This window comes from Rhamphochromis sp. 'chilingali' (assembly GCF_963969265.1).
Source record: "Rhamphochromis sp. 'chilingali' genome assembly, chromosome: 12".
Lineage (NCBI taxonomy): Eukaryota > Metazoa > Chordata > Actinopteri > Cichliformes > Cichlidae > Rhamphochromis > Rhamphochromis sp. 'chilingali'.
The window spans coordinates 25,015,135-25,041,558 of record NC_137939.1 but is presented as its reverse complement, the minus strand read 5'-3'; the positions used below and the strand labels follow the sequence as shown (position 1 = coordinate 25,041,558).

The 26,424-nt window shown below is 38.0% G+C and overlaps 2 protein-coding genes across 8 annotated transcripts; one reads left to right on the top strand and one right to left on the bottom strand.

Moving 5' to 3' along the window:
- Positions 1-3,174: 3,174 nt before the first annotated feature.
- fmodb (fibromodulin b) lies at positions 3,175-11,916 on the top strand. Of its 4 annotated transcripts, XM_080899384.1 has the most exons (5): positions 3,175-3,243; positions 3,333-3,403; positions 5,861-5,926; positions 9,366-10,258; positions 11,274-11,912. In XM_080899384.1, exons 3-5 carry the CDS (start codon positions 5,868-5,870, stop codon positions 11,423-11,425), a joined length of 1,104 nt encoding a protein of 367 aa, XP_080755510.1. In that variant the 5' UTR covers positions 3,175-3,243; positions 3,333-3,403; positions 5,861-5,867; the 3' UTR covers positions 11,426-11,912. The 4 variants fall into 4 exon arrangements, with proteins under 4 accessions (XP_080755510.1, XP_080755509.1, XP_080755511.1 ...); XM_080899383.1 differs by having other exon boundaries at positions 3,333-5,926; positions 11,274-11,916; XM_080899385.1 differs by lacking the exon at positions 5,861-5,926 and having other exon boundaries at positions 11,274-11,906.
- Positions 11,917-13,150: 1,234 nt separating this feature from the next.
- csf1b (colony stimulating factor 1b (macrophage)) lies at positions 13,151-24,268 on the bottom strand. Of its 4 annotated transcripts, none has more exons than XM_080899388.1 (9): positions 24,061-24,268; positions 22,317-22,436; positions 22,179-22,241; positions 21,921-22,091; positions 21,559-21,772; positions 21,329-21,465; positions 13,907-13,950; positions 13,777-13,814; positions 13,151-13,630 (listed from the first exon to the last, which is right to left on the bottom strand). In XM_080899388.1, the coding sequence occupies exons 1-8, from the start codon at positions 24,100-24,102 to the stop codon at positions 13,778-13,780; spliced, it is 828 nt and encodes a 275-aa protein (XP_080755514.1). In that variant the 5' UTR covers positions 24,103-24,268; the 3' UTR covers positions 13,151-13,630; position 13,777. The 4 variants fall into 4 exon arrangements, with proteins under 4 accessions (XP_080755514.1, XP_080755515.1, XP_080755516.1 ...); XM_080899389.1 differs by having other exon boundaries at positions 13,151-13,634; positions 13,777-13,809; XM_080899390.1 differs by having other exon boundaries at positions 13,777-13,809.
- Positions 24,269-26,424: the final 2,156 nt, after the last annotated feature.

The window sequence follows — 26,424 nt, the reverse complement described above, 5'->3', positions numbered from 1 at the left end:
TTAATGAACGCTCAATTGTTTACATATGTAGCCTCAGCGTACGTTTACATGCAGTGAATGGTCGCTGAAGAAGACTGATTGCAGACGCTTTACTGTCAAACAAACAAAAGTTTTTCGCCGAATGCTTGTATGATTTTTTTTTTTTGTGTGCCAATTCTTTATTTCCCGCTGTTGTATGGAAGCACATCAAAAGTATGATTTTATAAAAGGCATCTTGTTTAGGAAAAATTGAGCAGTGTATGTTTAAATTATTTCTCATTATCTGAATTCTGTCACCCAGATGCGGGATTGCGGTTCCTTCCTCTTTCAACCACCAAAAAAACCTGCTGTAGGCCTCCAAAAGACCAGATGTCCTCGTCAAGCTGTTTTTGGTTTTACAGGCAGTGTCATCTTTTACCCCTCGTATTGAGAGTAAGACTAAAGTACATGTAATTTTGAAAATGATTACAAGAGCTGGAGGATCTTTCCATTCGGACAAATGGATTTAGATTCAGCGTCAAATGTGTGGCTTATATCAAACATTTTTTTTACCAACCGTGACGCATCTAGTCGGCACTCCTGAGTAATCTCTGTGGGCTGATTACAGCTGTGAACATGTACTTCTGTTTTGATAAATGTCACAATCAATCGAATGACTGCCTCAGAGATTAGACTTTTTGATATTAGTCATAGTAACGTGTAAGCAAAAACAGCCAGGATATTCTCACTTATACACATATTTGTGGCTGCAAGGCATTGTTTTGTGAAAGGACATTAAACAAGCTGCTTCTATTTTCTTGACACAGCATGACTTGTAAATAATCCCCACTTTGAATTTGTTTTTTAACGAAACCCCAAAACTTGAGCCGGACTTCTAGTCAACTGTTTTTGCTGAATGGCTTCAAGACTTTAACAGTCTGTAGAGGGTTTGCTGTGGTTATGAGAGATTACATTTGGTAACTTCTTCAAATCCCTCATATGCTGCTTTAATGACCTCCTGCTGCAGTCATTACAGTTTTTTCTGAATGCTTAAACCCTAACTGTGATTCCTGTAGCACAATCTCTAAAACTATTCAGACTTATAGCAAAACCACTCACTGAGTCTGCAAAACTAAAAGCACAAAAACTGCTTTGCACTCAGTTTGCAATTTTGTAACACACACTTTGCAAAACTGTAGGCACAATTCACTGCGCAACACTCAATTACCAAATTTCCAACACACTCCTAGCAAAAGTATACACATGTATGGCTATCATTAACACTAATTTGCCAACTGTCTGGCACACTTTCACATGTGAAAACTTTTTTAGATAATTAGTTCACTTTGCAATCAGCCTAAGCACTATAATACAGGTAAGCTGTGTGTGCGGAGTACAATGGAGGGAGCAGAAAGAGTGAGAAGTAGAGGAGGCCGAGGAAGAGGACGTGGAGGTGAAGAAGTAGGATGAAGAGGACGACAAGGACAAGGAGGAGCAAGAGGAAGATGAGGAGGGGGGAGAGGAAGATGAGGAGGGGGGAGAGGAAGATGAGGAGGGGGGGAGAGGAAGGGTAGGAAGAGTAAGAAATAGAATTGCTGATGACATCAGAGCTACAATAGTGGACCATGTAATCAACCGTGGAATGACCCTGAGGGTAGCTGGCCAACGGGTCCAGCCTAACTCGAGCCGCTACACTGTAGCAAGTACCATAAGGACATCTTGAAATGAGAATCGGTTAGTACAGTCACTTCGCACAAAGATTTGTAGCACTGCCATATGCCAATGAGAAACACACCAATACCATTGATGTAAAAATACTGAAATTGTTACTTTACAGAATTGCTAGATGACCAGATGCTGGGGCAGAGGAAGCATGTTCACTGCAGACCAAGTAACCCATATAGTCATTATGGCGATTGCAAATAATCCTATACTTGGAAATAAACGCTTGTGTTTGTTTTGATGTGTTTGAATAAACACCAGTACTTGAAGTTTGGATCCCTCTATGCTTATGGATCTATGACAGAAGTATGAGCTCAAACTGACATAGCCTACCTTGTGCACAGAGAAAGCAAAAGCCAGATGTGTTTTGTATTCATACCATCAGTGTGCAGTTGGCGCATTGTGTGCTTAGTAGATGATGGCTTGTGTGTACTGTTTGATACGGAAACACCATTTTTACGAAGGTGTGAAGAGTTAATCTGGCTGTGTTTGCTTTTGCAAGAGAACTACAATGTTTTGATGATTGGGTGACAGGTTTTCTTATTTGTGTGTAGAGTTTTGCAAAATTAGCCAATAGTTACAAAAAATGTGCTTAAGCAATCAGAAAAAACTGTAAATGTCAAGCACCAGCCAAGTAATAAGTCCAATTAAAACTGTGTGTGCTGGCTACAGACCTTCTTGGTACAGTGGAGTACAACATTTCCTGTGAAATATGGTGTCTGGGTGTCACTTTGTGTATTTTTAGTGATTTTATTGTTGCTATTATGGAGTAACGTGCCTTTGCATTGCAGCTTTCTGGTTGCTTCTAATAAGATCCATCTTGTCATGAGGGATTTTTTTTCTCTGTCTTCTCACAGACACGCGTTTCCCTTTTTTGCCACAGGAATGCAAAGATGGGTCTGTAATAAACAATATGAGTACTCTGATGTGCCTGAGCAATGTGAGAAGAAGGCAGACTGGAAATTTAAACAAGTAGTTCATACTTCAGTGAATTACTTACTTGATTTACTTTTTTTTATTCTTCCTTTTTCCACCCATATGGAAAAGATATATATAAATCTTATAAAGTTTGTATCTGTCTTGTGTGAAACTTGTATGAAAAGCATACAAGAGTGAAAACAGATATAAGATCCCTTGAAAAATTATATAATGAAACTTGTATGTTTTGGATGCTTACTAAAACAATATGTGAAAGTAATAAGGAAGTGGCCACTTTCATGAGTAAATCATATACGTTTTTACTATTTCTTTTCCATATGGGCAGTGCAAACACATGATCCGTTCTGTAGCCTCAGTTTAAAAAAACAACAAAAAAAACAAAACAAGTAAAGCAATGCAGATCATACTCATATGACAATATTGATGTTCACCTCGATTGATAATATGTACAAGCTTAAACTGACACACATTTGCAGTTGCTCTGTGTCTTAAGCACACATGGCGCATGACGTTGGAGACACATGTGGACACTGAATGATGATTATTTCTTATTGCAGCCATATGAAAACTGAGCCCACCCAGACAATTAGCATCAATGAGTCCATAAACCATCCCTGGATTAATGTAAGCCTGAATCTGTTTATGTTACTGCTGCTTTAAAAAGATGTCTTTGAGATCTGGAGAACAGTTATTCAATATTTTGTTTCCTGCAGGACTCAGTGGAGGTCCCTCAAACGCATGTTCAAACTAGTTCTAGGAGCAGGATGCCTGGGTGAAGGTAAAGGTAAGTGTTGGCACTCATGTGTATATATTTAGTACTACATCTTTAATGCTGATTTTTTCCAGTACATTTATTGCTTTTTATTTAGGAAAATCATTTCCAAACAATGAAATCTGAATTCATGTATGGTGTGTAGTATTTTAACTGGTTGCATTTGAAAGTGAATGATGATACTCCAGCAAGAAGTAAGTGAAAGATTACAACGAATTAAGACTCAACCAGTCCTAATAAGGATAAAAACTAAATACACAACCATGTAGCATCCAGGCTGAATAATTTTTTCAACCGTTACCTAAATAACATGTATTAGAAACAAATGTTTTCATTAACTCTAAGGAAGGTAAATTATAGTATCAGTCTTTAGTCTGATAGTTTAATATAAACCTTCGTTCTTTTGTAACAACATTATTATTGTGTCTTTGAAATGATCAAACTTTGTGGTAAAAATCCATTAAGCTTTATTATTATTCATCTTTTTACTATGTAACATTACTGTATGTTCTTTAAATATGAAATTATTAGCTGTTCCAGAAAAAATGTTTCTTACTTTAAGGATTTTTTTTGTTTCCTAGCGGTGGTACAGTATATAGCTTTAATCACGCTCGCTTTCTCTGATTATGGGAAAATAATAACTGCTAATGATTCGGTACTAACTAAGCTGTTCAAGTTTCTAGATAATTTTTCTCCATAGCAGAAATTGGAAGCAGTAGATGAAGGAAAACAACAGTAAACCTTTAGATAAAGATAATAGTGCTGGAATATGGTAGGAAATGCTTGACATCGCTATTATACACTCAATTTTTTGCTATGAAATTTCTTTGTTTTCCTCTGAGGTTTTTTTTATGTTGTGTATTAAAATCAGTGGCTTCCAGCTTACTTGTAGTATTTTATATAAATTTTTTTGTCTTGTAAAATGTAAATAAAAACATTATTTCTGTCAAATAATGAGACTAAGGCCTATTTAAATTTACAATTTTTAACTATTGAAAGTAAAAATTCTCAATTTTAATTTGATGCCAGAACACAATTGAAAAAATTTGGTAAATCGAAAAGTTGTTAGCGCAACAGAACTTAAAAAAATATCCAAAAGTGGATAAAAGCACCAGAATTTGCAGGGAAAAATACTTTCCTTTTGAATTTTGATTTTTAATGCTTTAAACTGTAGTAAAGTAAATCAAGGTAATTGCATTGACATATATGTTATTGGGTAAGAGACATTATATTGGTGAATCAAGTTAATGAGGTTAGTTATCTAACTCTAAACCCTAAGAAGACTCCCACCTGTGATGTCACTAGTGTCAGCTGATCTACTGTGGGAACTTGTAAATTAAATTTTCTATCCAGATGTTCTGTGTTCTGCGCGGTCCATAAATAGTCTGCAATGTATTTAGTCCTTTTTTACTCGACTGCGCTTTTACACTGCAAATTGCATCCACAGACATATTTTAAAGTCTTGCACACACATAAACCCAGATGGATATTTGAGGTGTGTCTTGCACAAGGACACTGGGATGCAGGAGCTGGGGGATTTTGCCACTGACCCAATGAATAGTTGACATCCTGCTATAAATCCTGAGCCACCACAAACAACAAGAATTTCTTGGGAAGGGGGGGCATGGCATACGTGAAGATTTGGTAAACAGTGAGGAATGTAAAAATGAAATAGTATTACTTAATATTGTACCACATACCCAGTTACCAAATTATATATTAACAAACAAAAAAAACTTCTGAGTAAATTCAAAAGATGATTTTTCGTAATTGTATCCACTTGTGAATGATTTTTCCCATAATGTAAATGTATTTACTGCACTAATGTGCAGTAAATACATTACTCAAAGGTCACACCTTGTGGAACTAATTAGGTTAATTGAAACAAGTCAGAGAAGAAAGTGTTTTTGAGCATTTCAAATGTCAACATGGGAGGGTTTCCCAGCTTTGTGAAAGGCCAATAATTAGGCAATTTTAAAATAGCATTTCTCTTAGCGAATTCCAGGAATTCTTTACTTTTTAAACTAACTTAGTTACAAAATATGGCCTGGCCAAAACCCAGTTGTGAATGGACGTGATCTACAGGCCCTCGGGAGAAAGAACTCTGCATTAAAAACAGACACAATAAACTTCTGAAAAGCTTTGCCAGTAAATATAGTTTGTGGCAGTATCCACAAATGCAAGTTAAAATTGTACCAAGCAAAGAAAAAAATATATATAAACAAGATCCAGAAATGCTGGCGCCTTCTCTGGGCCCAAGCTCATTTATGATGGAATGAGGCAAAGTAGAAAACGGTCCTGTGGTTTGGCCAATTAAAATTTGAATTTTTGTATTTTTTTTTTAATCATGGACACAGCACTATGCAGGGTAAAGATGAGAGGGAATGATTGTTATATTGGATAGTTCAAAAGCAAACATCTGTGATGGTATTCTGACATATTTTTCAACGAAGATTGTGCTTATTTCAGGAACACGATGCCAAACCAGATTCTGCACGTACTACAACAGCATGGCTCCATTGTAAAAGACTCCAGGTGCTTAGCTTACATGCCTGCAACCCAGACTTCTCACTCACTGAAAACACTCGGTGCATGACGAAATGAGTAATATAATATAGTAGGCCTTAAACCTTTGAGGAGCTGAATCTCATATCAAGCAAAGAATGTTTTTGAAACTACAGCAGTTGCTCTCCTCAGTTCCCAACAGCGTTGTTAAGAGTGTTGTTAAAAGAAGAGGAAATGCAACACAGTGGGAAACATGCCCGCGCCCCAGGTTATTGCATTTAACAAAAACTAAAGTAAAGCAACTTGTAAAATAATTAAACCATGGGTAACTAAAAAAATTTTTTTAAAAAGACAACTTAAACAATATTGTGCACTAACAAAAATAATATAGAGAAAAAGTGCTTTAGTTCTCATTAATTTGGCCAAATGTACCAACCCAATTAACCTCAGACAACATTAATATCTATACAGAACTTCTTATATTTAGCTCTTTACAAAAAGATTATTCACATTAAAATTATAAAAAAAAGAAAGTAAAACTAATACTGGAGCCAATAAAACGACAAAGCAATTATAACTTTGCTCTGCCCCAGCTTTTCTTAGGGATGTCCATGCTATGTTCTGTTTCTGTTTTCTTTATATTGAAGGTAGGACTTAAATTAGACACAGCACTGAATGGCCCCTGGGCCACTTCATGCCTGTTGGTTGCCTCTGATTACCCCTGTTATGTCATTGAGAAATAAGGTTCAAATTTTCAGCCAGTTTGATACACTCCCTATCAGAGAATAGTTTACTGTTTTATTTTTGCAGTTTTGTGGGAAATCACAAAAAAAATTATATTTTGAAGCCAAATGCAGATTTTTAACATTTATTTTTTGAATTTATATAAGCACTGTGAATGGAGTTTTACTGTAAATGCATTGAAACTGAAAGACCTGAAAGATTAAAAAAGAGTTTTTAAATTAGACATAACACTTAAAAGTATTTATTTATTAAAGTCAGATGTAAAGCCCTATTCATAGTTTGTGTTTTGCAAACCTTAGTTTAAGGATTGTTTTAATCACCATTATAAGATTAAACTTGCAGAGAAATACCAGAACTTCACTGATGTAGAGTGGAACCTTTGCTAGCAAGCTTTCCGGGCTCCACACATCCAGGGATGGAAAAGTCTAGATGAGCTTTGTGATTTCACGCAAATGTCATATCTGTGATAGAGCTCAATCGGAGGAACTGGCAGATATTCATTCAACGAAAGGGACTATGAGCAGGAATTCACACCAGCAGCTAATTTAGAATAACTAATTAACCTAACACACATTTTTGGAGTTTGTACTATTATTATGGAGATGTGTGGAGTTTGGAGTTTGTGGGTGCAAAAGGCCCCAGCCAGGCAGACCTAGAACTATCTTGCTGTAGGCAACAATGCCAACCACAGCGCCACTGGTCATGATTTAACAAAATAGCTGCAAAGTCACTGTTATGGTCGCTAACCAGCTTGCATCTCTAAACTGTTTGGAATGGTAGCATGCCCATGTTAGAACCATAGCATTTTATGTTAGGATTAAACTTAATGACATGAACTTCCCCCACATCCAACAGTTTACTGCCCTCAGTATAAAAACTAGTGTGTCCATATATACATGAAAATTAAAAACTGTTCTGCGGTCTTTGCCTACTCTTTCTTCCTCTAACTCTTTTAAGAATTCTTATTCAGAAATTTTCAAATTAGCATGCTTACTTCCTACTATTTGTATTCAGTACTGAAATTCATTTACAATAAGAAGTATCATATTTACCTGTTGTTGTCAGGTCACGAAGCAGAGAATGGGTCTGCTGAACATTTATTGTGTGGTGTGACGTACTCATGAGTGTAAGCCACGGTTAACATTGAGTCAGATGTTTTGGATTAAACACGACGTTCACATTATAAGAAAATACCTTCGGTTTTATTCAAATCCTGTTTTAATTCAAACTGTCTTTGTTTTGTACTCAAAGATACACAGAGAAAAAACAAAGCTGTTTATCTCATACTATCTAAAAATCTGGGTTGTATAAAGAAGATTAAAGTGAAATCTGGATTTTATGTGACAATGATTGATCAAGGCCAAAGTTTTCACACGGACATGGTTCTACTGGAAAGATTTTAATTTCTTTCACCAATATTTCTACTTTGGAGGTACTTTGTGATGAAGCATAGCCATTTTTAATTGATTTAGCAGAATGATATTTGATCATCGGGTCTTAGAAAATGTAGCTACTTAGTTTGATAGTTTAGAAAACGAGTTCTTTAGGGATAGAGCGTCTTGTTGTTTCAGAAAAAAGGGGAAAATCTTCCAAGTCTTTCCTGGAACGCTTCCCATCTGTTATCCTCAGGTTCCCTCATCTTTCATCTAAGATCTATCAGAATCAGAATCAGAATACTTTATTGATCCCTGGGGGAAATTATTTTCTAAGAGTTTGGTTAAGGTATGTTACGTCTTGAACCACTTCCATCTTAAATCAGCACATTGCCTCTCACTGTCTCAGAGAGGCGCAGAAAGAAGACTGGAAAGACACACACACACACACACATAATCCCTGAAACTCTGCATCCAATTTGGAGGAGGACATGAATGAAAAGGCCTATTCTGAAATCTATCCGCTGCCTGATAATGATGCACTTCTGTCTGCAGATGCCAGCAAAAACACATGTTATCTTTCTTCACCACTTGAATACAGTAATTGAGAAAAGTAGTGCTTGTAGGCAAAGATAGTAAAAAAATGACAGGGTTTGACATACTTTGTTGAAACATACTGCATAGTATATACTAGACAAAAACATACTGCCATTTAAAAACTGTACTTGAAATTATACTTAACTCTTCCAGTATTTCCAAGAAATAATGGCGCTAATTTAATTATCAAGGCAACAGTGCAATTCCATACCATAACCTCCACCCCAATTTTTCCATGACCACCACACCACAATAGTAAACATCAAGCCAGACTGCATGGCTGTACTAATGATAAGGCGTGACGCAGTAAAGGAAAACAAGGCTGTTAAAAAGCAGATGTCCATACTAGTTCACACATGGTATTGATATTTGCATAGCTGGAGGTGATATGTTGATGTGTAGATAGTGGAAAATATATGTGCACTAATGAGACAGAGTGGCTGGGGCCACAGGGGCTACAGCCTCAGAGAGAGGGGATTTACTCTATACCGACAACATTTTCCACTTATTCTGAGAAACACACGGGCAGCGTGAGCAAGGGAGGAAGCATCGTCTCAGATCGGCCAACTGGTAGGTATACTGCACCTACCTTACATTTAAAAAGTGGAGCAGGAAGAATGAGATCTGTCTGAAGTTAATACAGCAGCGTAAGTCAGTGTTAGTTGCCAATCATTTCCACAACGATCAGTGTTGTTAAGACTTATTATTACCTTTTCAACTACATAATTTCTCCCCGTTTTTCCTGGGTTTTTCAGAATGATCATGTGGACATTGGTGCTCCTCACAATAGGAATAGTGGATTTGGGTATTGGCCAACACTACAGCCAGATCCAGTGGCTGTCCCACCTGCGCAGGCGACAATGGCACGCTGGTTTGCAGGCTGAGGATGCAAATTGCCCCCTGGAGTGTAATTGCCCCTCAGTCTACCCCACAGCCATGTACTGTCATAGCCGCAACCTTCAGCATGTTCCCTATGTCCCCTCGCATATAAAATATGTCTACCTGCAGCATAACCAGATCACAGGCATCCAGGATGGGGTGTTTGACAACGCTACCGACTTGGTCTGGATTGTGTTATTTCACAACAAGCTCAGCTCAGACAAAATCGGCAAGAACGTCTTCAGCAAGCTCAAGAACTTGGATCGGCTCCTCTTGGATCACAATGACCTAACACACGTGCCTCCTAACTTGCCCACTTCAATCACAGACCTGCGACTTGGGCACAACAAGATATCAAAAGTCCTTGCCAGTTCATTCAAGGGGATGACCAACCTCACCAACCTTCATCTCCAAGCAAATGCCATAGAAGACGTTGGAGGTGTGTTCAAGGGGTTCAAGTCTCTGACAATGCTGGATATCAGGAAAAACAAGCTAAGGAAAATCCCTGACAACCTCCCTGTGAGGGTACAGCAGCTATACCTGGAATTTAATAATATAGAAAGCATTCCAGCAGATTTTCTCACCATGTATCCCAAACTGCAGTTTGTCCGCTTAGCTCATAACAAGCTGACTAATAAAGGACTTCCTTCCAATGTCTTCAATATCAGCACGTTGGTCGAGCTTGACCTGTCCTTCAATAAACTGGAAAAGATTCCTGTTGTCAGCATGAACCTGGAGAACCTTTACTTGCAAGGCAATAAGATTAAAGGTATGAGGACTTCTATTACTTTAAATTAGATAATGCCTTGAAATATTTTATGGGCACAGAAAGACAAAAAGGTTAAAAATAAGCAAAGAAGAGTAATGTGATTACATACACCCTCAGTGCAGAACTGATTTCCTGAATGTTGCAGGCTGTCTTTATGTAAGACTTTATGTAAGCTCTCCAGTAGTTTAGTGATTTTACTCAGCGAGACACACACGATGCCACTCGTGCATATAAAGCGAGTGATAATACAGAAATCTTGAAGACTTTAGATGTAATGTTTAAAAGGACTGTGCTTTGTCCAAATATGGTTTGTTAGTCAATTTGTTATGCTCCAGGATGCCTCCAGTGGTGTAATCCTCTCCCATTGCTTGGTTGATAAAGACTCATGCTAGTTATCCTGTATGCTTCTTAGCTATATTACTCAACTTCATTCAAACGGTCATCCAGCTTGTATGTATATATCCACAAATGTGTTTATTTGGCTTATCAACTTCCTAAAATTTAATTTTTTTCCCCCAATCTTTAAATAAGAATCATTTAATGCCTGCATGTGATGTTCGGGATCGGAGCTGCACATGCAGCAAAGAGAACATTTCAACCACTAGATGACAGCAAAAGCAAGATTTTCAAACTGTTTACCAGTTATTTAAATTATTCCGTTGAAGCAGGAATTTTCCACGAACTGTCTCTCAGTCATGGTAGAAACTTTACGAAACACCAGATATCCTCACACTAGAGCTCTCAACAGAAAACAATGCAGGTTTTTTTTTTTTTTGACAAACTCCAGAAAATAACTCTTTACTGACTCCATTTAAAGAAAGGTTTAGAGAAGATCTGCCCCTTCTGACACAGTCATACATTTTGGAGTTTGCACGGACTAATATGCATAGGTATATGTAGCAATGAGCTTGGTTTGGTAACACTTGTGGTGAACAGACATCATCAAGACATCATTTTTTGCTTCACATCTCAAAAGATGAGAGTAACCTATTTTCTCGCCCCTTTCCTCTTTCAGAGTTCTCCCTGAGCAGTTTCTGCAGTGCTGTTGACATGTCAAACTTCTCCAGACTGAAGATGCTCCGTCTCGATGCTAATGAGATCAGTGCCAAAGACATTCCTGCTGAAGCCGCCTACTGTTTGCGACATGTTGCTTTCATTGATGTGTAGAGGTTTCCGAAATGTCTCTATCTGTAACACATGCCATGCTATTATGCTTCATTGCATTTTCCTTATATTACTCACTCTCCTCTTCATTAAAACATGATTGCATAATGTTTGTTTAAGCTGTTATGAAAGCTGTTAGCATTATTGAAATTATAAAACTAACCAAAAGGAAATACCATAGTTTTACAATCACATATCCGGGTGGCAGACATGTGGATGACAAAGAGTGAAGAGATCTGGTCTAACGAGTTACATCCGCTCAACTAATTAATTGGTTCCAGTTGTCTGGTAAAATGGTTAGTAATAATAGTGGTCAAGTATAATAGGAATATAATATAATATAATATAAAATATAATATGAAACTGCCAGCCATTGGATTTTTGCCTCCATCATGTGGCACCTGGTAGAAAGGAGCAGTAATTATCATCAATATGTTTTTGTGAACATTTTAAAATTATAATCAGTGATGCACACTGAGTAAAGCATTTACACTTTGTCTTCTGGTTATTCAGTCCATAGGACAATTTTGATTTTCTCCCTGTTCACATTTAACATGTGAAATTGTCTGGTTAAGTGTGTCTCTAATTAAATATGTATTCTACTTCAAATGAGCCGTGACTGTTATGTCTCACTGTTATCTAATTGTTTACTTCAGTTCACACAGTGACTTTTCAAGACCCTATTGGGCCACGTGACCCGTCAGAGTTTTTGACAACAAGTTAATTTGGTTTCCTCTAATTTGAAGGTAAGAAGCAGATGAGCTGGGAAAGAGGACTGTCAAAAGGTATCTCCACTTCTTCTAACTGATCTTAAGCAGTTCCCACATATTTATTGTTGAAGACAACTTGCCTTTTCATCTTCAACAGCTGCCTTTAATCCCTTGCAGAAAGGCACTAAATTGAATTAGAGAAATGCTTTACTTGTTTTGTAATGGTGCAGTGTCTTGGGATAAAGAATGGATCACTGCCATGCAACGGTGGTTTGCACTCCGATAAGCGGTAGCATGTGAAATTAAGTGTGTTATAGATTATGCTGTATTGCAGGTTGCAGTTGTTACTGCAGACGATGGGTCGAAGAGCTGTGTTTTCCGTCTCTGTTTTCTTCAAAAATTCATTGAAAACAAAACAGAGGCCAGCTCACATGCATATGCACATCCTTCGACGTGATTTACTGATTTGGTCCTCTCAAAGCCACATGCAAATGTTTCACTTTTTGGGGAATTGTCCAGTTCTTCTGAAAACCATTAAAGTATTTATTAACACAAATAAAACATTTGGCCTGACCATCATGGAGTAAATACAAGTGAATACAAGCAACTGACAGCATTAGAGAAACCCACGTGCACAAAGCCTTTCTGTTTTCTCAGTATTATAACCAGTTATTTGTCATTACCATGCAGTAATGATTGTAATGCGTGCGTATGAATAAATTGTGTTATTATTCCCACTAAAATCTGTCACCTCCATATGTAATAAAACACATTTCCTTTGAAGCTGCAGCAGTGATATGCATCTATTGTAATAATTTCCTAACTATTCTCGTAACCAACAACACATTATTGTACAGAAGTCATATTGAAACTGTTTGTACAGTTTTGAAATACTTAAAAAAAACAATCACATAAAAAATCGAATTCTCTTAACAAAAGAGCAACTATGTAAAGACTTTTTAGATTGATAAACTTTGCAAGTTTTTGCAAGAGAAAAAAAATTCCAACACAAAATGTACAACAGTGGACACTATGAAGTGGCTATAAATCCTTTAATGAGAACATGACCCGCTCTTTAGATGTGAATGTACTGTGTTCAGTTATGAACTGGACAGCTGGTTAGCTAAATAAAGTTTCAGCTGGTTATCGATGGTTAACTTTTATTACCAATACAGTGATTGAATAAAGTGACGATAATAAATAATTCTTGGAAATGTTTGGCAAATAACATTAAAAACATGATGTTAACTTGTAGCAAATAGAAACACATAATTCAACATACATAACTGCTTTAAAAAACACTTTTTTTGTGAACTTAAAAAGTTATCTGCAATAGAAAATGCATAAACATAATATACATACCACATTATTAACAATAAGTTCCATCTTTGGTCTCAGATCAAGCAAAGCTTCTTATCCAAAAGGTGTGCATGATACATTACACACATACTGACACAAAAACTCAGGTTCACAAGTGCTCTGTCTGCTGCTGCAGTGACTACCTGGAGAGAGAAAACAATACTGAAAATACATAAAGACATATGTGCAGTTATACTGCTGCACACAATGCATTTGTTTAACGCATTTAAACAGCTCCAGATGCTTAACTGTTAGCAATGCTTTATAGGCCAGTAGGATACTCACATTACTGTCCCTCAATTTCTATGTCCTGCAGGTCTGTGCTTTAATAAGACCACAGAAGCATGCTTTAGCGTCATTTCAGTAAAAAAACGCAACGTCAGTCTTTTTGCTTAATTAATCCGTATATTCTCACCTTGCGTTTGTTTGTAATCTTGATCCATAAGGGTTGTAAGTTTTCTGTATTGGGAAAAAAAAAGCACATTTTTTACACATCAACATATCTGAACACATAATACAAACAGTTGGACCTGTCTTTATTGAAAACACTGCATAATCACTCACATTGCCAGCTTGTAAAATGTGACTTATTCAAAAACTTCTTCAAGAAGATGAGATGCGTGGGTTGTTTGAGGCATGCAAAGTCTTGTTCATGGTTCACTACTTTTTTCAAGAAGGATTGCATTGTGAATCATGCCGCAATTGTAGAAACTTTCACAGAACTTTAGAAGAAATATTGTGAAGATGCACTTAGTAAGGCTACAGAAGTGTGTCTGAAAAGCTTGATGTTCATCAATTCACAATAAGAGAAAAAATGTCTTATGTGAGCAAATATAGGACTTACACAGTGCTATTTTTTATTTTTATTTTAAAAGGCACTACAGCACACAACAAAGCCTCCACCATGTCTCCCAGATGTTAGACATGGTGGAGGCACCGTTGTAGTTTTGGGCTGCTTTGCTCCCTTAGGGCATTGCGTCCATTGAGGGAACAATTCCATGTGGGAACATTTAAACAGCTTTTTTTAGGAGAAATAGAACAACATGTATTCACTGTTGTCTTAAGTCTTTTAAACCACTTTGAGCACCATGTAACGGAGAAAAGAAGTTTATATAAGTTACTGAAGCTCAACAGTTTGTAGCAGAGTATTTTCAGTCTTCACTGTGCTTGATTGCTCATTATGTTCAATAAAGACATGAAAAGTACAACTCTTTGTTCATTATTAGTTTACCTTTAAGATGAACTAATATCAGACCACATTTTTGTGTGTAGTCAACACAGAAATTCTCCTAATTCCAAAGGGTTCAGAGCTTTTTCTGGGAACTACAATGTCAAGTCATAAGAGATAAAATCAGTTCCACTGCTTGAAGTGGTCTTGTTAGAAGGAGGAGAATAAAGACTAACAGAAAAAGATACGTTTTTGATTAACAACCCCAAGTAATGAAACACACCAAGGTTCCTGTCAGTATGCAAAACAGTTGCGAAGATTAGCTCTCACTTCCTTTTTGGCATCCTTCTAAGTATGGCCAGAAGTTCTGTTCCAGTTGTGGAGCACATTCCAAGATGACTGTCCTGGGAATATTTTTAGATATTTCATCGTGATCCACTGTGACAGTCAAATTTGGTAATTAGAAGAACATTAGAAGTTCAGCCTCCCACTTTTCAACAGACAACAAATATTTGTTCAAAGCAAAAAGAAAACAGCCAAAATGTTATTTTGCTCCCTAATGGTTAAATACCACATTTCATGCTTCCCTTTCTGAAACTTGGTATTATATGTGGCACCATGGTGCAGTGGTTGACACTACTGTGTGCATTCTCTCTCTGTGCCTTATTAGGTACTCCAGCTTTTTCCCACAGTTCAAAGACTTGCTCAGTTAATAGGTGATTCTTGGCTGTATCTGTTTTTCTGTCCTGGACTGGTTGATCCAAGGTTTAACTCAACCAAATGACATCTGGGATAGGTGTCATTTAGTGCCCCAAATGCTTTGAATTGTGGCAGCTTTTCTGCTCTTTCATTTTGTAAAGGAAAGCCCAGAAGCTCCTATGCAAAAAAGGCAAGTAAGGAAGCACTGAAGCACCTGTCTTTGAACTTTCCTTTACTGAATTCATCTAACTTTTTTGTGTCTACAACTGAACTTCTTTGCTTTTAGTGTGACTGATTGTGCCCATTTTTTGTGGTGTTGCTGGCATAATTTGGCATAAACCTCCTTAAACTTTGAGAAATAATGTTTTCATGAATTGCTGTATATATCTGTGAGATAACCTAAATATTTACTTCAGTCCCCTTAGACCCAACACCATTGATTAAGAAGCTACTATTGGCTGCTCCCTTTTTCATATGTGGTTACCGCAACAGGCGGCACTGCATTTTACACTGAATAAAATGCGATCGTGGCTCAAGAGTTGGGAGTTCGCCTTGTAATCGGAAGGTTGCCGGTTCAAGCCCCGGCTTGGACAGTCTCGGTCGTTGTGTTCTTCAGCAAGACACTTCACCCGTTGGTGGTAAGAGGGCCCGATGGCGGCAGTGTCCAGCAGCCTCGTTGCGCCCCTGGGTGGCTGGGGCTACAACGTAGCTTGCCATCACCAGTGTGTGAATGGGTGGATGACTGGTTGTATAAAGTGCTTTGGTGTCCTTAGGGACTAGTAAAGCACTATACAAATACATTCTTCCTTATGCAAACCCAAAGATATGTGTCTATAAAACACAGGAAAAATGCTAGCGAAGGTTACTAATGATATTCTGATGGGCTGAGACAATGGAAAAGTCTGGGCTCTTTCCTAACTTCAGTGCATCATTTAATATGGTTGAACAAACTTTTTCCTACAAATACTAGAAGATACTGAATGTGCTGTGTTGGTTGCGATCATATTTGTCTGATAGATTACAGTTTGTATATACAAATGGAGAGTCGTGAAGTTCTACAGGATTCTTCCCACATAGCAGATATGTCTGCCCCGGTTCGGGTGTCAAGGCGGCACTGCTGGCTGACTTCTGGCATGTTAAGTGCTATGTCATCCACTTATGGGCCAGGCCTGGGTTAGATGGCACTGTTTATGTGATGGCATGCCACATCTGGCCCGATTGTGGTTTGGTTTATGTGGCCCAGGGTCATAGACCTGGCACTTCTGACTGACTGGTGACTCATGGCAGGGTGTATGTCAACCAGATGTGGCCCAGGTCTGGCAATGATGGCACTATTTATGTTCCTATTTTATTATTTTAGTTAGAAGACCCAAATCCCAAATGTTGCAATACTATACTGCTATGGTAGCCAACGTTTCAAATGCAGTTTTGACAGGTTTGTGAGTGTACACTTTATCCAAAACCTAGTGAGGGTTTACTCATGCTTACCACTAGGTGGCTGTAGCTCAGGACGTAACCCTACTAATCGGAAGGTTAGCGGTTTGATCCCTGGTTTTGCCAGTCTGCATGTCGAAAATGTGAATGTGTATGAATGTAGTTAGGAAACACTCGCTTTACAGAAAGTGTTTGATTGGGTGAATGTGGCATCTTGTATAGAGCAAGTACAAATACGCTATATAAGAATCAATCCATTCACTGTCTCAACAGAGTTCCGGCTTCTTACTTTTGCACTATTATGTTCTGGCACATGTTGTTGTTACATGGCTTGATTAAGGTACACATTAGGCTGACATCTGGGACCAGAGCTGAAACTGTTCTGGGCCAGTACAGGACCAGCAGTGTGTCCTGTAACTGGCCTTGCGCTGGCCCATGTGTGGGCTACCTCTGGCAAACCAGATCTGGGCCACCAAAGGGCCGTCATTCAAGCACATGAATGGCCCAGATCTGGGCCATTGCAATTTCCGCTATGTGGGTTAGGCAACACTATTAGAAAACACTGCATTCATATCAATTGCTGCCTAATTGTTACCCAGTTAGGTTAATCAGAAAAGCCAGACCAGATTAAAAATGTGTCTAAACAGACCCATTAAATAAATCACTTCTTTCATTTATATCATATAAAAATTAAGAAAATCCTGTGTTAGAGAAAACTAAGTAATAGAGCTGAAAACATCACATTTTACCTATAGGCTGGGTTGTTCTAATCATCAATCAAATGTCCTCAAAGTTCTCTCACAAGCCTTCAGCTAATCCAAAATTCTTACTTAAAACTAGCTGATATTTTTCCCTAATATTAACTTATCTTTATTAGATACCAGTTATTGCAATGTGGGTGGAAACCAAACTATTGATGAAGCCCACACAAAGGTACAAAGAGAACATGGAAAAGCCACAAAGGCCACAGCTGACTAAGGGTTCAAATCAGGAACCCTCTTGCCACCCCTTTTTAAAATCCAGAAATGCTATTTAAATCTTTGATCATGCGCCATCACATCTTAAAAACTTCTTGTACCCTATTATCCTAAGAGAGCACATTGTTCTCCGAATGCAGTCTTACTTGAGGTTCCCAAAAGTATAATGGAAGACAGAGCTGTAACCTGTCAGTCTCCACTCCAGTGCAAACAGCACAAACACTTGGAGAGAGACACCCTCTATACTTTTATCATTAGCTTCTAAAAGTGTGTAAAACAAATCCTTGTTAGGTTACTAGTGATAGAGTTGTATTGTTGATTGTCATTTATGCTTAGAAATATTTAACCATAGATGCTTAGAAGTGTATAATTAATTGTGTAGTGATAAGTTGTGTGATCTTTAACAGGCTACAGAGGCCTGGTGTGCATTCCACACTGGGAGCATGGGAAAGTTTGTACCTTGTTTAATTGTTATGGTAGGATTAACGTAGTTACATCTGTTCTAGTCTAAGTGCTTTTCTGTTTAGATGAACTGCTGGACTTCCTCACTGGGGGGGGGGGGGGGGGGGGGTCTAGTCTACCCTCTTCCTAACCAAGGATGTTTGCTTGTGTGCTTTTATGACCCTTTGATCAGCAGTAACATACACACACACACACACACACACACACACACACACACACACACACACACACACACACACACACAGTATGTCATATGTTAATGAACCTATGCATATTCATGTAACCTCAATAAAAGGACAGTGTACGGGAGGACGGACGAGAGCTACTGGGGTCAAGCGAAGGAACGGCGTTTGTCTGGTTCTCTCCCGTGCACGAGTACCATGAAGAAGTTTGCCTACTTGCGTCTTGCTTGCAGTGTAATTATATTGTCTTAACGTTCCAGCGAATAGGTTTATGCTACAAACCTATCAACTAGCACCACATTGCTGGAAAACAGATGTATACTTCCAGGTTATATTATTGAAGTGGCTTATGCAAAAACGGCTATTTATCAGCAAATGTTATTACAAAAAACTTTCTATGCAAATTGGCTACAGGAGACTCCCAAACAATAATGCAGGACAGGATTGTATACACATAAAGACACAACAGCTGTATTTTCACATATTTTACATTAAATTGATAAAGTTGAACGATACTGTGCAGAAAAATTTGAGTATACAAGTGCTACACAAAGCTTCTATGTGTGATACAATATCTTTTCCACCTTCCAAACTTCCACTATTACATTTTCAAATCCAATCTTACTGCTATAAATTAAAAAACGCCACTGCAGCCTCCATGCTCCTCAGCTGAGTAACTTATAGTCTTTTTACAGCGATTTATTAGGTTTAAGGCTTTGGGAATGTAATGTTTATGTTACTGTCTATCTCATCCCTGTAGACAAAGCAAAGCTACAGTAGATCTTAGTTCTCAAGTGGTGAGTGGTGGCCCAAGGTAGGTCACAAATCATATTTACCAGAATTGTAGCCAAAATGATCTTTTGAAGTCAAACATATTTTCATTGGATTTTGATCAACTTGAGGAAGACTGTTTTTGAGAGACATTTTGTTTAGCTTTGGTTGCTAAAAACAGCTGTATGTTTGTCTCCTGTTTGGATCTTTATTTATGCAGTTGGAGGTTTGAATCAAGCAAAGCTTTACATCAGAACTACCATACTTTCTAAAAAGTGGACAGAGCATGCTTATATTACTGTTTACAACAAAGCTATAGTTTAAGCCATGTGGCTCAGCAAGCTATGACAGCCTATAAAATCCTTGAACATCTGACTTTATTTTCACTTTATTTGCCTTGACAGTTTTTTCCCCAGTAAAACATTATAGAAAAGCTGCATACTGTAATTAAACAGCCTACACTACAAACAGTATAAGCACCTTTAAAATGAGGCATGGTGATTTATATTCACTAATCTACAATTCAAGGTGAAATAACTTTGCATCCATGTATCAAAGAGGTTCAAAAAAGAAAAAAAAAGCTGAACAAAGTCCAAGCTCCAAAATGCGGTTAGTTGGTTAAAAATAGCGTTCCACAACTGTCCAACACATACAGCACTTCACTGAGGTTACCAGTTGTCAATGTCAATGTTTCTGCACTCACCGCCAGCCATGCAAGATCCCTAATAGTCTGCTGCATGTACTCATGTCACCACATGTAATTAGCTAAACAACCATGCAAAATCATTAATTCCTGGAAGAGAAGTCAGAAGTCAGTTCCACTTTCTCATGCTGTCTGGTCTCTTTTCATCTATTTGTCTTTTTTTTTTCCTTTTAAATGCATTAGCTGCAGCATTCAGTGTAATTTCTGGTACACATTCCTTATTTGTTTAGCAATTACTGGTGAGTGTCACTGCCTAAAAACCTCAGTGTCTGTCTGATGTTGGATTTGATATCGGACATCAAACATCAAATCTGAAGTTGGATTAATCAATCTGATTCTGAACCAGCTTCTTAGTAATAATTGTCAAATCAAAATACTGATAAGAATTACATATGGACTTGAAAGAGCTACTTAAATTAATACCATTTGTTTGCCTTTATCCTATCACTGTGGAGGTCTAATGTGACTGTAAAATTCTCTGCAAGGATTAATAAAATTGAGTCTGTCTAACATGACACATGACGCTAAGCAAAAACATCTTTGTCAACTATCATTCCAGTTTTAGACTCTCCTCAAGAGCTAAACCATTCACGGTTTTCCCTTGAGTATACATTCTTGACAGCTGCTGCCTGTAAGAAGCAGAGTGCTTTGTGACCATGTTTGATTTCCACACAGAATCAATGTAAAAACAAAACGCATGTCGACTGCAAGAAAGCTATAGAGCATGGGTGGCCAAACATTTATAGTTCTGGGCCAAATGCAGAAAAATATGTCGAGTCTTAGGGGGAGAAAAGCCTATGTATTTCACACTTTTGTGCTTTTGTAACTTGAGAGACAATAAACCTTCACTGTAAAGTATTTTATCTCTTTTGACTTAAACGCTGTTCTGTTAGAGGTCTTATTAGCATATTATTGTTTTCAGTGTTCTTAGCATGCCATTTCATTGCTTTGCTTTATAGGATTTCTTATTAAACTTTGTGTGTGTGTGAGAGTTTTTAATAAGCTATTCAGCCTTTTCCAAAATGCATTTGTTGCATTTTGAAGGAATGAGTGAAGGTTAAAACCAGCATTATGTTAAAGTCATGACTTAGAGTCTGTGAATAAAGTCACTATAGATTGTAAGCCTCAGCCAGCTAAAAATCAGTGTACTCTAAATCATTCAGCTTCTCAAGCTATAGCTGACTGCACTAAATACCCTCAAATCCATAAATGCAATGCTTGCATTTGTGTATTTTTGTGCATGTGCTGCTGCAAAGTAGGTGCCAGCCTACACGGTATTTATTAGTGAGAGAGGGCCGGTGCTTCTGCAAAAAAGGAGTGCCCCGGAGAACAGAGCTGACTGCCAAAGTCTACTCATTTGCAATATGACTTGAATGCCTGGCTAACTTGACAAGGGCACATGCGATCTTGTAAATTAAAACAAAAACAGAAGCTCGGATACCTTGTGTGTGATGAGGCAGTAGAGAGTAAGAATGAACAGCAGTCCTCCACAGATAGATGCGATGATGAAACCCAGCTTGTACAGGTCACTGACTGGTTCTCTCTGAGAGCCCTGCACAGAATCTCTGTCATAACTGTCTGTAGGAAAGGACACACGATTTGTGATCTCTGCAGTTGCCGCAGACATCTGAGTGTTTCATCACAAACTACCCAAAAAATTGAGATTCTCACCTGTAAAGTGTTGTGTGATTGACTCTGTGTATAACTCTGTGTATAACTCTGTGGTAGAGCCAAAGGTTTCTGTGTATTCATGCTGGCACCTCCAGTCAACCGGTGCATCGCTCGTCGTTACCAGCTCCCAGTAAACCATTAAGACTTCTAAGACCTTCTGTAATGCATCCGAAGGAGACCCTCTGTAGAGCACTTCAAAACTCTCTGGTTTATCCTGAAGCAGATTCGAAGAAACAAGTATTTCATATGTCTTTAAGGTACTGCAGATTCATGTGCTCACACTATTCATATGATTTGTCATCTTCATATGACATTATAAAAGAAACAGGCTGCAAGTTCAGCATTCGGAAACTCACGCTGACCTCAATCTCTTCATTAATCCAAGGCACACATTTCTGAGAATAGATGTTGAGGATGAGCGCCCTCAGGGACTGAACATAGCCATCATTTACTGAACCCCGAATGTATTTGAAGTGGGTCGTAAGGAGCTCCAGTATCCAAGGTAATGCAGCTTTTACAAAGCAACATTTGCTCTGTTGGAAATCAGAACACAAGGTAATAAACACGAAAAGCACAAACCAGTTAATGGAAAAACAGTTGCATAAGGTTATATTACCCACCAAACTCCTCCGTTCTATGAATGTGTAGTTTATTGAACACCCACTTCTTAACTGGTTATCCATCTGCGGAAACAACAATTGCAACATCTCAGCCTGGGACGTGCAGGGTGATTGCTTTAATGTTGTTTCAACACGTACCAGTTGCCTAACTGTCAGCAGGTGTTCCCTAGTGATGGAGTGTCTGCATGGGCCAGGGACCTCAGCCATAGTCAGAGGGAAGCTCAGGAACATTATCATACACAGACACTTTACCTGCAACTAACACAACCACATAGTGTATTCATGAGAACTACAAAAACCCATTAGAAGTACTATCTGTAGACTAAAAAAACCCACTCAAGCAGACAGTCCTTGTAGACAGTGTGAAAAAAAAACCTAAACTGAATAATACACTCGAAAAAAACAACTAAACCACAACAACATTCTGGGCAGCCTTTCCTTAACATTTCAACATGCATGTACTCCTCACCCTGTAGCAGTCCAATTCAGTGACCCCTCCCAAGTTGTGCTAATCTAAAATTATTTCCAAGAAAAGAATAAGTTCAAAGCAAACCTAAGTTGAATTTCCACCTAATTGAGCTATAAAAATTTAACAGTAGTAATTCTTTCCATCCAAAATATCTACATTCGAAACGTAACAGCAATACTTTCTTTCCAGAAAACACAGTGTTTGTGTTTAACTGCTCTACGCCGTCATCTGGATCTCAGCTCAGATAAAATATCAGGTTTCAGATTGAGTTTGAGAGGAATGCATAGTGATTCCTTGCTGCAACACTACTAGTGACTGATGTTTAAGTAAGTGTGGAGGACTGTGGCGTGGGGGTGGATAACCTCAATTTTTGGTCAAATACTGCCCTCTACCATGGAAGCCTAAGCAGGGAGAACAATGTGCACAGGATCCAACTGTAGCTGATGTATGTCTGCTACCAAGCACCTTTTGGCAACAGTAACAGTCAAATGGGCTCCAGATGGAATTAATGCTTCCACTAAGGATTAAAACATGGTGATAAGCACATGTTCTTCACACTAAAAGCTAAATGATTACACAGAAAGGCATTTCATAGGTACCTCTTTGACTCACTTGGCTCCTAAAGTTTGATGCAGCTTTTGCAATAAATAGTCAAGATAGAGGGAAGTGAATGAAACAATAAAACAAGATTTATTTGTCTCCAGTCAACTTCTGAGATGAATTAAGGTAAATGGTAAATGGCCTGTATTTATATAGCGCTTTTCTAGTCCCTAAGGACCCCAAAGCGCTTTACATATCCAGTCATCCACCCATTCACGCACACATTCACACACAAAAGACAATTCTTTGAAAGCCGCAGAGACAAGAAATAATCTTTTTATATTTGGTTTTCTGTTCCTAATACAATTTTGAGCTGTTGAGTTTAACTCTTACTTGGTTTTCTGGACTACAAAGCACTAAATCAGTGCACATGGCAGGAAAGAATTATTGCCAGGACCAGGAGGAAAAATAAGTTCCGTGCCATCAAAGTTTTAAGTTTGATGCTTTGATGTAGATTTAAAGCAACATGCTGAATAATAATAACAGAGTTACTTTTACAGTAAAGTGGGATGGTACGTTAAAGACTAACATGCCATACTAATAATAGTAACCAGCATAAATACTTAATGATTAAATTAATGATATTAAATAAAACTATTAATGGGACTGGTACTTGGCAAATGCAGGAGCACATGATGTAAATGTCATCTATCACATGATTAATTTTCTCCATGGTGTCCAAGATATCTCTATGTAGGTCAGCAAACGCATGATCAAGCAGATAACTTCATATAGAGACTAACGCAAGCATTGCGCTCAGTGTAGTAGCGGTGTTTTTGAAAAAATTCTGATTAGAGAAATGTTCTCACCTACCTTAGCTTTGCTCTGAATCAGCGTGGACACAAGGATGGTCATCTGGTACGTGTTTGACAATGGAAAACACCAGACTCCTCTGTCAGACACATTGAAGCAAAGAGATCCTTTTCAAAAATTCACCTCCACTCCACCGAAAGGAATCTGTTATTAAGTAAATTTGACACTTCGTCATGTGGCGCTGTTCTTCAAAGCATTGCTTGATGTGTTCCCCCTCTACAGTGTGAGTTCAAACTGAGACTGTTTCAGCTGATGGACAGCCCTTTTAAAGACCTCCCACCTCACTATGTGGGACAAGATACACATTCCTGAGTCTGAAGACCAATGTTTTGGGGACTACAGATCAATTGACGTTTCTTAACAATTTCATTTTTTTGTATTTTAACATATCTGACTAAAACATTACATGTAAATATTAAAACTAAACGGGCAAAGAAAATTCTGTGAGCTTGAGGTGCATACTAACATCTGTTCTTGTCGAAATGCTTGAAGCGGGTTGAAAAGTGATCATAGTTTTTCCTCGGGAAATACAGGCTGTGAGTGAGTGGACCCAACTGAGCAAATGCGAGCAAAGAAAAACAAGATGTTCTGAGCACTCAAGGAGAATTTTTCTGACGATCATTTGGGGCAGAGGTTGTCAGAAGCAGGTGATGTTTCATGATGCTTGAGGAATCCAAAACTCCTTTTTAAAATAACGTCACATTTTTCCAAGCCCGAACCTAAACCAAGGGAGAAGCACATTCACATAAATGCTTTTATGAGCTCTATTTTGAAGGGAAAACGAGGAAGAAAGGGAGAAGAAAAAAGAGTGGTTCGAAATTCAATGCCACGGGAAGATTTTACATTTTTCTCACATGCTTACATCTAATGTCATAAACGCCTTCCTCTTCCTGCTATCAGCCTGAGAAATGTACTGTCACTTTATACAATTCAATCAGCATTGGAAAGAAACCATTTAGATTAAGAGACGCCCTCCCCATCGTCTTGGAGGTGGCCCTAGCCAGAGTTATTATAGTTTTGTATTTTTTCAATAGTTTTTATTTTTTTTTATTAAATTTTGACTTTCAGCTTTTCAGATTAGTTTCAGTTAGTTTCCAGATTTTCTTGTTTCAGTTTAATTTTTATTGTTTAAAAATGTTTAGTCTAAATCATGTTAGCTTCAGTTTTAGTGTTTTATAATTATTATGTACGGAGAGCATATGCCAGAGGCAAAATTCTGGAAAAACAGTACATGTATTGGAAGTGAGGAAGCCACTCACTTATAGACAACCAGAGTCTCAGCAGAAACGTCCACCAAAGCCTCAGCAGGCAAGTAGTAAAATCCTTTTTACCAAATTAACAAATATTAAAACTGAGATAGCTTGAGCTACCCAATAAAGGTTCATTCACTGTCCTCAGACCAATCAAGTTTGCCAATTGTGAATTCACACCCCATGGTTATGTTGTCAGCCCTCTTCTGTAATAATCTAAACTGTGGTGTGTTAAAACACAGCAGGCCAGACAGTCTTCACTCATCACCAGCCAACTTGCTATATTTTCCTCACTCAAATTTAATCTGCTTCCCGAACATTAAAATCAACTGGAAGGTTGAAGCTGTTTTGACTTACTGGAAAAGATCCAGCATGCATTGCCAAGGCACGAGTACAAGGGGACAAAACAGGACCTCTGTGGAGCGATCTACAGATTTTAAGTCAAGGGTTTGAAAAAAAAGAAAAATTGGGCCAGTTCCCAGAACTGTTGGGCGCTGGGGGTGGATACTTTAATCTTTATTGACTTAGTTATGGTTGATCTTGGAAGAATGCAGTATAAGTCCCAGTTTTCTTTGGTATGGTTTTTTGAATGATTATGGCTACATTATGCTTTACATGAGCTACTCTTTGTAGGCTGAAGTGGCTGATATACAGGAGGCCAAACAAGATGTTTTTCATTTCAAAACATGGCATTGTCTCTAGAGTAGGGCTTTCATGATACTAGAATTTCAAAGGTGATACCAATCTCCAGGAAATCCTCAATACTTAATGCTATGTTCAATATCACAGGAGGAAAAATGAGTAAATTAAGATGTGCATATTTAAAAAAAGAAAAAGAAAAAAAGAACATAATAACACTGCTATGTGCAAATGTATACCACTACAGCCCTATTTACTTTCTATGCTTCCAGCAAATTCGGACCATATTGCATTGCTTAGCAAATGGAGTTGAAAGGGTAGGTTTCTTTCTCAGATTCAGTCTGGGAGTTCAAGAGGAACACAACACCACTGTTGGCACAGAGTATTTGAACTTGACAGGCAAACAACTTTGATGGGTTGGGCATTTGGGTCAAGTCACTTTACTATTCTGCAAAAAATAAAATAAAAAATACAA